This window comes from Apis laboriosa, unplaced genomic scaffold, assembly GCF_014066325.1.
Source record: "Apis laboriosa isolate Shangri-la unplaced genomic scaffold, ASM1406632v1 scaffold4_cov146, whole genome shotgun sequence".
NCBI classification, from domain to species: domain Eukaryota; kingdom Metazoa; phylum Arthropoda; class Insecta; order Hymenoptera; family Apidae; genus Apis; species Apis laboriosa.
Genome location: NW_025223501.1, coordinates 5,358,249 through 5,371,938, shown reverse-complemented (window position 1 = coordinate 5,371,938; position 13,690 = coordinate 5,358,249). Strand labels below are relative to the sequence as shown.

Genomic DNA, 13,690 nt, shown 5'->3' with positions numbered 1-13,690 from the left:
AAGGATCAGGCTAATAAATCGCAGTGTTCTATGTAAAATCATCTATTGAACATCTGATGTGACGAGTTTTAATAAATTCCATTCGATTTGAATTTTCAATCGATATAACAAAAGGATGATCTATAATCGATTATGTCAATCAAGATAAATATTTATCGATTATCGATTATATTTATGATTGCTTCTTTCAAATATTTACTTAATAAAAAAATAAAAAAAAAAATGATGATATGTATAATATTATTTAAAATATATGTGAAAATAACATTTATAAATTTATATACATATATGTTTATGTAATACTAAGAGGAAAGCGGACGATAGTGAATGGATGTATGTTTTCCTCATATGTGATGACGTATTTACTATCTTGTTTAGCTTTACTCGAATTGTTTTAATCAAAATAATGAAAAATTAAATGATATCTAAAAATAAAAATAAATAGTTAGATAAATAGTTAGTTTAGATAAATAGTTAGAAACAAATAGATTTTGCTTATATAAATATATATATTTATTTATATGCATATTTAGGAAAAGTCTGTAAAACAGATATTTTCATAGGAATCGGCCGCGTTTCTATTACATCATAATTTGCTTACTACTGTAACATATAGATATGTATATATATACATACACATAACATACGCATTTACGCAATTCTGAATACGATCACAAAATTTTCAAACTTATTTCGATACCTTTATTAAATTATTGAAAATATTCATCGATTACGTACGAAATTTTAATCAAATTTATATCTTGAACATACTGCAGTCTCTAGAAGATAGAGCAGGTAAGTTCACTTAATGGCTTGATGCTAGGTGCACTTGATTGTATAGTAAACCATGTGAAATATGTACACGGGTAAAAGCTATAGGGTGGGAGATTCCTCCTTCCAAGTCCTGTACACACCACCGGTTCTTGCCTTTATTCAAACCAACATCGAATCAAGCTTGACCACCATATACTCAATATATTATTCCAATGGGTCAAGATAATCTTTCTTTTCTCCCTGTGTAGATGTGGTTGCTTTTGTACATCTTCTTTCTTTATCTTCATTCTGTTTTACAGATCTTCTTTCTGCTCCGTCGGTATCCTTTTTTTTCTCAACTCTCTTTTTTACCTTCCTCCTTAATCGTTATCCTGCAGGTTACTTATCACTTTTTATTTGAAAATGCGCGCGGCTATTTTTAACCTGGGCATTCTTCTTTCTCGTGGTCTTATTTCATCCCAACTCGTCTTTCTTCGTACGCTTCTTCCATTCTTCGAGTAAATAAAAATGCAACCCTAGTTAAAATTTCTTTACTTAACTGTTTCCTATTTTTGAATATTATTTTATTTTGTAATAACAATATTTTGTAACTGATTTTGTAAACAATAAACAATTTATTTTAGCTAATTTCTTTGTCAAAGGTATTATATATATAAATATGTACGTAATTAAGTTTTCTTATGACAAAAAAATTATTTTCATAATTATTATAATTAATTGTAATTTTTTTTTAATCTATTTATCTATTATTTATACGTATATATATTTACTTATATATTTTTCTATATCGTTCCATTGTCGTATTTATGTACTGATATATAAAATTGTAAACATCTAAATATAAAATTTGTTTTTGTTTGTTTTCTTTAAAATGAAAGTTCTATGCATAACGATTTAATGAGACGAAATAAAAATAAATAATTTCAAAACTTCGCATTATTCATTCAGTATATAATGCAAAATAAAAAGGAATTAAAAGTTCATAATAACAGTTATACATATTTATTGCTAATGGTAATAGGTATAGCTGGAAGTAATTGAGTAGATTCAATATTAGCCAGGTCTGGTTAAGAATAGCCAGCATGGGAATCCCGTTTGACCACCTTGTGTGCCAGTTGCTTACTGACTAAATTAGGGTGAATGTTCCGTTGTACAAAATCGATCGTTATTATTTTATTAAATTATTTAATTTAATCATTTTGATAAATCTATTATATTATACAAACATGAAATATAACCTAATTAAATAATAAAATTACAATCGTTACATATTTTAATATATATTTAATTATTTAATTTTGATAATAATATATATTTTGATAACATATATATTTTTTATATACAAATTATTTATAAAATAATATTACAAATAAAAGATTAGAGTAGAAAATACTTTAAAAAATTTATTTGAACAATAAAAGTTTTTTATGCATGTATTTTATTATCATTGTTACATGTTATATTGTTGTATAATATATAAATTCAAAAGATTATTTTCAAAAATTTATGTGAGAAATACGAAGAAATATAAAAATAAATCACTTATAGTTTATTTGTATATTTTATATAAAATATAATTATAATATATAAATTTAATTACATAAATTATATATATTATTATTTATATAATTAGAATGAAATAAATGTAATTAAATTTATTATTTATTATATTTAATTATTATATATTAAATAAATTAGAAATACATTGTTTGTAACAATATGTTTTAATTATAATTTTATTGTAAAAATGAATAATTTCTATATTATTTTAATTTATTTTTATATTATTTAATTTATTAGAAGGCATTAACAAATACACATTAAATCTATATATCAGTCTGTAAAAATTTGCAAATGATTATTAATAAAAATAAATATAACTTTATATTTTATATTAATCTTGCAATTGTTATGATTAGTTTTCTTAAATTTATTATAATATATTATTTTAATATTTAATATTCAATAGTATTTTTAATGCACATTTATTTAATATAAAAAAATTCATTTATTGGATATATTAATTTTACTCAATATTTATCAATACATGATAATCATTCACAAGTATAAGCACAAAATTTTTTTATAATAAATTAATTTTCATTTTAAAAACAATTTTTTATATAATACTAGAAAAATCACACTAAAATAAAATAAATACAATACTTGTGCATAAATAAACATATTTAAATAATTTTTCAAACAATTCTATGAATGCATTAAAATGTCATAAATTTCCATATTTTCCAAGTTTTAGTTATAATTTTAATGCTAATGTTGAATATAATATAATACTTATAAAATTATGTTAATTTAAACAAATTATTCAAAATTTTCACATTAAATTTATTTTGTTATTGGTCTCACTCTTTGTTAACATTAACTTATTATATTGTTTTAAATGAAAATATATACATGCATTATTTACAAATAAATATTTTAAATAATATTGTAATTTGTTGATATATAAATTCAATATATAGGGATATATGTGTTCCAAGATAATATTAAATATATTAATATATTTAATATAAAACTTACATTGTTACCGATGTATTTTTAATAAAATATGTCAGTTATTTTTACTATTTATATAGTTAAAATTATATGATTTATAAATTCGTATTACATATTCCATAAATGCTATTATATTAATTTGGTTTTAACTGAGTACAAAATATTTATGATATTCATGAGATTGATATTATATATTTAAAATATTCATTCCAAAATACTCTATATAAATATTATTATTAAAAGTATTTCAAAAATCTCTTATTTATAATTGTAAATTTTAATTTAATTATTTTTAGTAATAATGAAGATTCTATTTATTTCACAATTTTGTTTGTAATTCAATTATTTTGTAACTTTTGTACCATTTTATTGATACAAAAATTTGTTATTTAAGAACACATTAGGTATTATAGCATACAACATTTCTTTTTATTTTTCTTATAATTTAGTTCTAATGGTGGTCTTTCAGACAATTGAAATTTTCTGACAATTCTCACTAATTCGTGAAAAGCTTGGTCAACATTCATCCTTAATTTTGCACTACATTCAATGTAAGGAATTTTTAATCGGCGAGCTCTGTTTTGTGCTTCTTCAACTTCAATCTAAAATAGTTAACATTAAGATATTAATTTCATATTCTTTATTTTAAAGTATATTATCATCTCATTAGTTTCTTTTTATTTTATTTACTTACAACTCTATGATAATCCAAATCAGCTTTGTTACCAACCATAAGCATAGGAAACTCTTCTCGATCCTTTACTCTAAGTATCTGCTTGTGAAATTTTAATATTTCATCAAAAGATGAAAGATCAGTTATTGAAAACACAAGAAGGAAACCTTCACCACTTCTCATATATTGTTCTCGCATTGCACTAAATTCTTCTTGACCTGCTGTATCTAATACTAAAATTATATATTATAATTATATATTATTTTTAATATTAAAAACATTATAAATTTTATATTAGTATTAAAAACAATATATGAATGTATATATTGTTATTTTTTAAATGTTTATAAATTGACCATTCTAATTTTTTCATAAATAAATATTCACTATAAAATTGAATAAATAAGGAATTATAGTCTTACAATAACAAACCCATGATTCATTATGGAACTGCATGAAAATTAACATAAAATAAGTTATAAAAATTGTATAAATATATAAAATACAATTAATTAATATTACAAATAATTAATATTAATTGAAATAATAATTAATGCATTTAATAATATTATATTTTTATTAATTTACTTACTATCAAGTTTTGCAGGAATATCATCAATAACACATTGTTTGGTATAAGAATCTTCAATTGTTGGATCATAATCAGTTACAAAATAACTCTGAAAGATATTGATAAAATTAATCCAAAGCTAAACAATACAATCATTACAAATAGCAATAAAAAATATAAAAATATTTTAAATTTATATTAAATATAATTATAATTATTAACTTTGATATTATTCTTTAAAATTTTCATGAAAAAAAAAATACAAATATAATAAAAGAAAATTATATTTTATATATATATATACATACATATAATACATAAAATATACACATTAAGATGAAATTGCATTTTTTTTTATACATATTAAATATAATGACATAATTTTATGATTACAATCCTATCCATAATTGTATATAACATAATTAATGATAAAAACAAACTTTTTTTAATATTTAATGCAAAAGTAATTTAAAAAATCATTATTATGAAAATATACCAAAGTTTTTTTACTTCGATTATATCAATATTATAACATAATATATTAGATAAATATATCATTCATATTTCTTATTTGAATCACAAATAACATAGGATGCATAAAAATGATAAATTTAGTAAATATATAAATAAGTTATATATGTTAATATATATCATATAAAATATATACGTATATATAATAATATATAATAATGTATGTATACAAACATAGATATATATGTCTAAATATATATACGTTTATCTACACCCACGTATGTACGTGTGCTTGCACCTATTGGCCATAAAAAGTACTTACTTGAATGAATTGTATTGTGATCGCAGATTTTCCGACACCACCCGCACCAACAACAACGAGTTTATATGTCTGCGCGTAACTTTGTTTGTCACCGGATTTCGACATTTTTCATCTAATTGCCGAGATATGTAAATTTGTGATTGAAAAAAATTCAGTGACACATATTGATAACAGTACGACAAAATATAGAAAAATATAAAATTGAGGCGCATTCACATACGAACATGTACGAACTTTTTTACGAGAAAGCAAAATAAACTAAATTGCATATTTCGTTATTATCATTCACAATTTAAGCGCGATTAAACATCATAAATCTTGTATAAATTCGAACTTACTAAAAACCATACTAACGAATGAAACGAGAGAGATACTAGAAGAAATATCCCCACTTCTATACTATACATGTATATTGTATCATGCTATTTCGATTGATTGCGCAGTCGCTATTACAATACCGCCCTCTTATGCGCTTACGTCTATCTCAAGTTATGTTATGAAGAAAATGATTTCAAAATCATTCATTTTATATAGTGCTAAACATAAAATAATCTCATTATGTATATTATTTTTTAATATATTTAGTGATATTATTTTTGGGAACGATCCATTTTTAGGAAATCTTTATTCAATGTTAAAAAAGAAAAGATTTTAAATAAAACTTTATCTGTAGTCATATTATGTGTTTAATATAACAATATTACATAATTAAATTATATATTATTATATTATTCAAAGTATGCATAGTATTTGGTAGGTACATATTAATATAATTTATAACATATTTTAATCAATAATAAGAGCGTTAATTTATAATAATTATCATAATAAAAATTTACCATTAGTCTTTGTAAATTTTTATTTATTTTAGATGAATCGAAATTGATAAGCTTTCAAATTAATAAACAATTATACTACATCATTATTATTTAATTTAATTACTTCCATCCATTATCTCTTACTATCCTTATCATTTGATTACAATAACTGACCATTAAATGTTAATTTGCGAATTTTTAAAGAAAATCATTTAAAATAAATAAATCAAATTATCACAAATAATAAATAGAAATTACTTAAAAGTATAATAATAATTGTAATATAAAATATAAGATATTGTATATTATAAAAAGTGTAATACTTTATGTTAAATATCTTTACTAAAAATTATCCAATATTAATTATTCAATATTATTATACAGAAATTCAATCACAAATTGAAAATAATAAAAGGAATAATCATTGATATATATTAATAATTTTGAAATTTGATTTATTAACGAATTCTCTAAAATAGCATTACTGATTGAATTTGAATAAAAATTGTCGAACTCAGTTATTTAACAATAATTTGAACAGATAATAATTGAATAAAATAAAAATCCTAAAAAATCATGTTGCTCGATAATATTTTTTTACTACATCGGAATCGTTCCATTTTATATTTGGTCATTTCATAATATTTTACCATTATTATTTTTTCAACAATCATCATGTATTATGATAGAGAATTGCAAAGATACAAAAGGCACGGGACTTTATTTCGAAGATAAGCGCTTTTCGTATAAAATATACCGACAATGAATCGCACGATTGTTTGTATGTTAATTTTTTTTGGTAAATGAAACGTACGATGCAGCTATCAATATACTTAATACAAGTACTATGATGAAAAAAAGCGCTTTTTGTTTCAATAGAATTATAAAATTTCTTTTATAATTGTTTATTTGAAAATTTTATATATATCGATTCAATTCTGTCTATTCTTCAAAATGGAATTTCTTTTTTAACTTGAAAAATAAATTGTTATTGATGTTTTAATTGTTATTAATCGTAATGATTAATTGTAATTTATCGTATATTCTATTGTAACGACAATAAAACATGTAAATCGATGCACATTAAGATTTGTTTTAAAATTTATCAAAGAAAAGTAGTTGAGTCTCATCGTTCTTCATAAATGACATTTACACATTGTTTGAAAAAATTAACTTGTACTAAATAGCGAGAACAAAAATTTCTCAAACTAATTATGGTAACTAAATAAAAAATTAGTATAATCAAAAATTAAATAAGTTTAAAATTATTAAAAATAATTGCTTAAACACTCTCGAAATTATGTGTATTATGATATTTAATTATATTAACTTGTATCTTTAATCTTAAATACAAAGGTATACAAATGTCTGTATAAATAAAATATTTATCATATAGTTGTAAAGCAAGGTATTTTAATTAATATAAATGGGAACACGGGAAACTATAAAAATTTATATATATATATAATTTTGGAAATATCTCACTATTTTTAATCATTGCTATTGTAATATTTAATTAAAAAAAAATTTCGGTATGTGATCTTTTCATTTCTTTTTCGTTTTTCTGTTAATGATTTCTTAGAAAATGTTTAGCATAAGAAATTTAACTATTTGAAAAACAATTCATTATAAGAGAAATTAAACAAAAGATAACTGTTATTATCAAAAAATGAACATATATAAAATCAGACATTTTTTTTCTAATTCATGTTTCACAAAGCTTTCATTATACACGGTATAGTTGCATAGTATGTACAATTCTGCTATTTTCCTCTTTCTTTTTTACATAACACATAGTATTATTTAGTTATTACAGAAAATGTTAATATGTTTTAGTTCCAGTGTTTCGATTTTTAATGAAATATTTACATTTTCAAATAATTAAATCTTTTTTTTCGTTTTTTTTTTTTTTTTTTTTTTTTTTTTTTTTTTTTTTTTCTAAAAGAATTACATAGTTTTGAAATATTTGTTGCATTGCACTGGAACATTGGACATTGCACGTAAAGTGTCTTTTTCCGGCAATATAATTGTATATATTTGTGTACTTTTATTCTAATTTTTTTAAAACAGAATGTTTTTCTTTTTTTAATAGAATGTTTATTCTCTTTCATTTTACTATATTCATAATGTATGAAATAAAATTGAGATAGAAAAATTTACAACGTACTTGTGAGTTGTATTACCCTTGCTAGAAGTATATATGCAACATAATACCTTATTAGACAAATATCTTTTTTATTTTTAAATTTTAATTAAGGCCCCGTTATATTCGGTTCGACTACTTTTACCACGCGCAAAAGATTATATTTCATATTACATTTAAGTGACAATATCTGTACATTTTAATAAATACTTTAAATTCATAAACAAAATATTATGTCAAAAAGCATTTGAAATATTATAGCGTTATTTTTTGCATGGTATGTATCTTGCCATAATCATTCCTTATACTTTTTGTCTAATATTACTCTTCAAAATTTTTGTCAAATAATATTTAGTTCAATAAATCAAATATTATTTTACAGTAAATAAGGTAACTATCTTTAATTTTTTATATATTTTAATACTTCATATCATATATAGATATTTTTCCGAAAATAATTTTTTTTATGCATAGGCCAAAGTGCACTATTTGATTTAAATTATGTGCCTCTCTTTTCTTAATAAATAAACAAAATTATTCATATAATTTATAAATAGTAATCAATTATATTATATTGTTTGATACACAAAGACCTATACAAGTTTTTATCAAAGAAAAATTTTTTCATTTATATCATTCTTAATTGGAACATCCATAAAAAATTTAATCATAATAAGTTTAAAAAAACTTATTTGCAAATTTTAAGTGCTTTCATTTAAAACTATTTAATAACATACTAATATTGTTTCTTTCATAATCTAAAACTGATTTTTGCTAGTATTTGTTTAATATATTATTTAAGCGATGATAATGCTAATAATAATGGTGATGATAGTAATAGATTAGTTTTGTGATAAAAGAGAAGCATTCAAAAAGTACCTTTTGGACTCAAATACATTGTCACAGGCATTGAAGCTAAATGTTACATCAGAGATCCCACATTATGTTTTTTGATTTTTTAAACATCTTTTTTATATTTCTGGTCTATGTAAGAAATGCTTTCATAGAACATCAATAATGATGATGATGATGATGATGATGATGATGATGATGATGATGATGATGATGATGATAATAATAATGATAATAATGATAACAATAACAATAATAATAATGATAATTTTACGATTTAATTTTTTTATGAAGATGATAACGATAAGGATGATGATGAAGATAACGACACTGATAACATTGATAATAATAGTAAATGAATCTTTATGTAAGTGAAGTTAATGATTATTATGAATTTCATTGAGAATAATAGTTATGTTAAAAATGATTGCCAGTTACGTATATATATATATATATGTGATTGTTTTACATTTTCAAAATGACAATTTGAATAATAATGGGGAAATCAATAATGATAATAAGGGTGATAGTAACATGAGCACTTGTAGAAATAAAGAGCAATCATAAATTGCAATAGAAATCGATTTAATAGACTGATCATTGATCAATCTCTTTAATATTTGCAGGGATTCTTCACAAGTTTCAGGATAATAGTAGAATAAGATAATAAAATTACTAATCAATAATAACATAAGGCAATATGTGGAGGATCTGGCCATTGTAACTGGGCCTTGCTAGCATCTGATGCCATTCTCGAAACTCTTCATCAGGTTGGCTATACACATTGTTTACACCATTGATATCTGTCACATCTTCTTTTACATCTGATTTCTCATTTAAAGACGAAGTTAAAGATGATAGTTTTGGTTGGAAATTTCCATTCAGTCCTTCTACACACTGTGTATGTAACCTTTCTATGTCCTCTGCAGTAACTTGTCTAGGTGGATATTCAGAACTATTTTGATCTTCAGTTGATTCAATTTCACACTCACTCCAATCTATTGAATTTGGATCTATAGGTGGTAACTTAGCCAATATTTCTTCAACTGTGAGATCTTGACACTGTTCTGGTTGATTTTTTTGAACATTTGTAACTGATTTTTCTTTGAACACTACACCTGATTCGTCACACTTAGATGGTACATCATGACAGTTTTCTGTTGGTTTTAACCGACTTTCTGCTGAGACTTCAGAAACTGTATTTCTATGGGACAAATTATTCTGAGGACAACGAAGGAACTTTGATACTTGTTCGTTGCTACTTCTCAGAACTTCTTCCATGCTGGATGATTCTACACTTTGACTAGGTAGAGCACTTGAATTAATGCTAGAATTGGTGCCGCGTGCCCGTAGATCAGCCAGCAATTCTTGAGTTGTTTTTAATTTAGGATTCCTTGAGATACTAGCTAGTTTTTCTTTTACACGATCTTCTAAAATTGGTTGTTTCTTTATAGATTTACTGCCTTTTTTTCTACCACGTTTCTTTGGCCCTGAATTATCAGGATCTGTGGAAGACTCCGTAAACTGATCAGAGATTCTTTCTTTAAATATGGGGCTAGGCACTTGCATATTTAAATTACCACTTATATTTTCGCCATTTAGACGTTGTTTTTTAACAAAGGGTTCACTTTCGGTGATTGAGTCTGAATCATGGTGTTGATAATTATGTTGGTCCTTAAGATCATCTTTTCGGAGACGTTTGTTTGAACTGTGAGTTCGTGGCACTGCTTCTGTCGAATGATGTTGGCTTGAAGAACCAAGCATAGGTGGCACATCAGAACTTGTTCTGTGATTGCTGGTTACTGTAATTGACTGTTTATTTGATGATGCATTAGGAGAATGTGAATGATCACTATGCACAGATAGAACTGGACTAAGTACCTGTAATTAAACAATATAATAATATTTATTAAATATATTATTATTATCCTATTAATTTGATATCAAACATTATTATGCATTATAATTTGAATAAAAACAATAATATTTCCCATTTGAATAATTAAATTGTACAATTATTTTATATATTTTGTAAACTACTTTATCATATAAATTTAAAAAATATATTTTTATGCACATATTTATATAATTTAAATATTTAACAAATTACATATCATACAAATTAAAAAAAAATTTAATGACTTACTCTAAGTGGAGTACTATCCCTTAATAATGGACTCTGAGGTGGTATCAGACCTCTTAATGCTGGACTTTGTGGTTTAAAACATCTTAATGCAGGACTATGTGGTTTTGCTCCATTAAGAGCAGGTGGTGCTGTATCTGCTGGTGTAGGTTGTGGAGTAGAATGAGCAGAAGGTAAAACCATATCACGCCATCGACGCACCAAATCCTTTGCTCGTTTTGCCAAAGCATCATTGCTTGTTTTACGTCGAAGTTCATTAATATATTTTCCAAGTCTTGTAACCTGTTATAATTAAATATTACAATTTATAATTATTATATAATAATTAGATTAATTAATATAAGAAAATTAAATAATATAAGATAATTGAAATGCAATTTTATCCACCTATAATAGATATAATATAACTTTTGAAAAAACATGTTTAATAAATTATATTTATAGAATCTTCACCTCAAGCACTTCTTTAGTGATCGCCGTCTTTTCCAGGGCCGTAACGACATCCACAACAGCACCCATGTCGATGACCTATAAATTTTCATAATTATATTTTTATATTAATATAATTTATATTAAATTATTACAATTCATTTATAAAAAATTATTTATCATAATATTAACAATATATTAAAAAATTCTATAAATTATTATTATATATTGTACATAGAATATTAATAAATTTTCATTGCCCTGTATAAAATATATAAAAATAAATCAATGTAACTTTTTAATCTTATTTGATTAATTTTAATTATTTATTAAAATATTAAAAATAAAAATAAATAAACTGAATTTATTAATATTTAATAAAACATTTGCATGCATTATTTTACAAATTATATTGTTACATAAATTAATATTAATAAATTTATTATAAATTTAATTTATTAAAATTAATTATAAATTTTATTATATTAAACAATTAAAAAAGACTTAATACTTAAAATACTTTAATATGATACTTTATTAATATACAGAAAGTTTTGAAATTGTGATAAATTAGTAACATTTTACATCATTCTCTTTTACGTTAATTATTATCTTAATAATATTATATTTTTGATATTTACAACTTAATGACAATATTATTAAAAACATAACAAAGATTATATATTTTTTTTTATTAATATTAATTTTACAGTGAAAAATTAAATTATACTTTAAACATAATGATTAAATTGCTTAAGTGCAAAAGATAAATAATATGATCAATATTAATACATTTTATATGAAATATAAAACAAATATAAGATACAAATAATCAACACGTGTCTACATACATTTCTTTAATCTCTAATAAATAATATATTCGATTCATGCTGATAAAAAACATTTATCGAAAAATTCAATTCAAGCGATGAAACGGCAATCGGGCCAAAAATGAGAGATATTTGAAACTTAAAATCTCAATTTGTGGATGCAATTATCTTTTTTAATAATGTTTAAAAACGACAAATATTTGAAATTCATGAAAGTATGAGAATAATATGCGAGTTACTGCATGTACTCCAATTGAGTGTAATAGAGTCTAAACTGCGAAAACAACTAGAAAAAAAGAGAACGAAAATGTTTTTAAGAGATTTCTTTGATTTTGAACATTTTACTGTAAATATTGAGGTTATACTCCAGGTTGTCGACAACGCGTTTACGTTCGACGTGCACACACTCGTGCAAAAAGAAGATTTGTCGACTGGCAGCTAACGTATACACAGGAAACATATTACTCACTCACACGCGGAGCCGCCGCTACACTACATTCTTAGTGACTCTCGCGCACGCCACTGGTACAGGCACACGGCGCACGGGGGATCGAGAGTGGCCCGATAGCCGTTTGCGTGAACGGACGGACGGCGCATCGCGGATTCATTCCGCTACTTACATTGTATTCCTTATCAAGAGATTTCAACAATCTTTCGGTGAGCTCGGTGCAATATCTCTGCATCGGGGGGGCACACTTAGGGCCCTCGCAGGGAGATTAGGTTAGCGGAAAATCGGCTCCACGCGTCCGAGTGTCACGAATACGAGAACACGGGGAGACTTGCAATGGCGACTACTGAACTGTGCTCCGCTCGCATGCCCTCCCTACCTCCCAAGTGCCTCCTAGTCGCAGCCCATGCATCGTCCCTAGCCCCACGCCGCCTCATACTGCCAGGCAAACGCTACTAGCTCCTCTCGTGGTTGGATGAGACTCCTAACCGTTACCACACCTCCCTTCTATCCCCACTACTATCAAAACGGCGCTTAAATCGAGTACCAACTATTCGCAGTCAACTTCAAGTAGCCGTTTTCCTTTATATTTTAATTTTATCGTTTTCTAAATTTTTCTCTAAAAATTTAATAATATATATATTTTATGTCTTTTTTTATTATTTTATCAAATAAAATTATATATAAAGATTATATATA

The 13,690-nt window shown here is 24.0% G+C and overlaps 2 protein-coding genes across 7 annotated transcripts; both read right to left on the bottom strand.

The window, feature by feature from the left end:
• Nucleotides 1–3,696: 3,696 nt before the first annotated feature.
• On the bottom strand, nucleotides 3,697–5,862 carry LOC122717014 (ras-like protein 2). The gene is made up of 4 exons (XM_043940656.1): nucleotides 5,329–5,862; nucleotides 4,557–4,644; nucleotides 3,986–4,197; nucleotides 3,697–3,893 (listed from the first exon to the last, which is right to left on the bottom strand). The coding sequence occupies exons 1-4, from the start codon at nucleotides 5,431–5,433 to the stop codon at nucleotides 3,699–3,701; spliced, it is 600 nt and encodes a 199-aa protein (XP_043796591.1). The 5' UTR covers nucleotides 5,434–5,862; the 3' UTR covers nucleotides 3,697–3,698.
• A 2,988-nt stretch (nucleotides 5,863–8,850) lies between these two features.
• On the bottom strand, nucleotides 8,851–13,690 carry LOC122717029 (mediator of RNA polymerase II transcription subunit 26). Of its 6 annotated transcripts, none has more exons than XM_043940692.1 (4): nucleotides 13,013–13,690; nucleotides 11,738–11,812; nucleotides 11,288–11,566; nucleotides 8,851–11,022 (listed from the first exon to the last, which is right to left on the bottom strand). In XM_043940692.1, the coding sequence occupies exons 2-4, from the start codon at nucleotides 11,801–11,803 to the stop codon at nucleotides 9,817–9,819; spliced, it is 1,551 nt and encodes a 516-aa protein (XP_043796627.1). In that variant the 5' UTR covers nucleotides 11,804–11,812; nucleotides 13,013–13,690; the 3' UTR covers nucleotides 8,851–9,816. The 6 variants fall into 6 exon arrangements, with proteins under 6 accessions (XP_043796627.1, XP_043796628.1, XP_043796626.1 ...); XM_043940693.1 differs by having other exon boundaries at nucleotides 13,017–13,690; XM_043940691.1 differs by having other exon boundaries at nucleotides 13,371–13,690.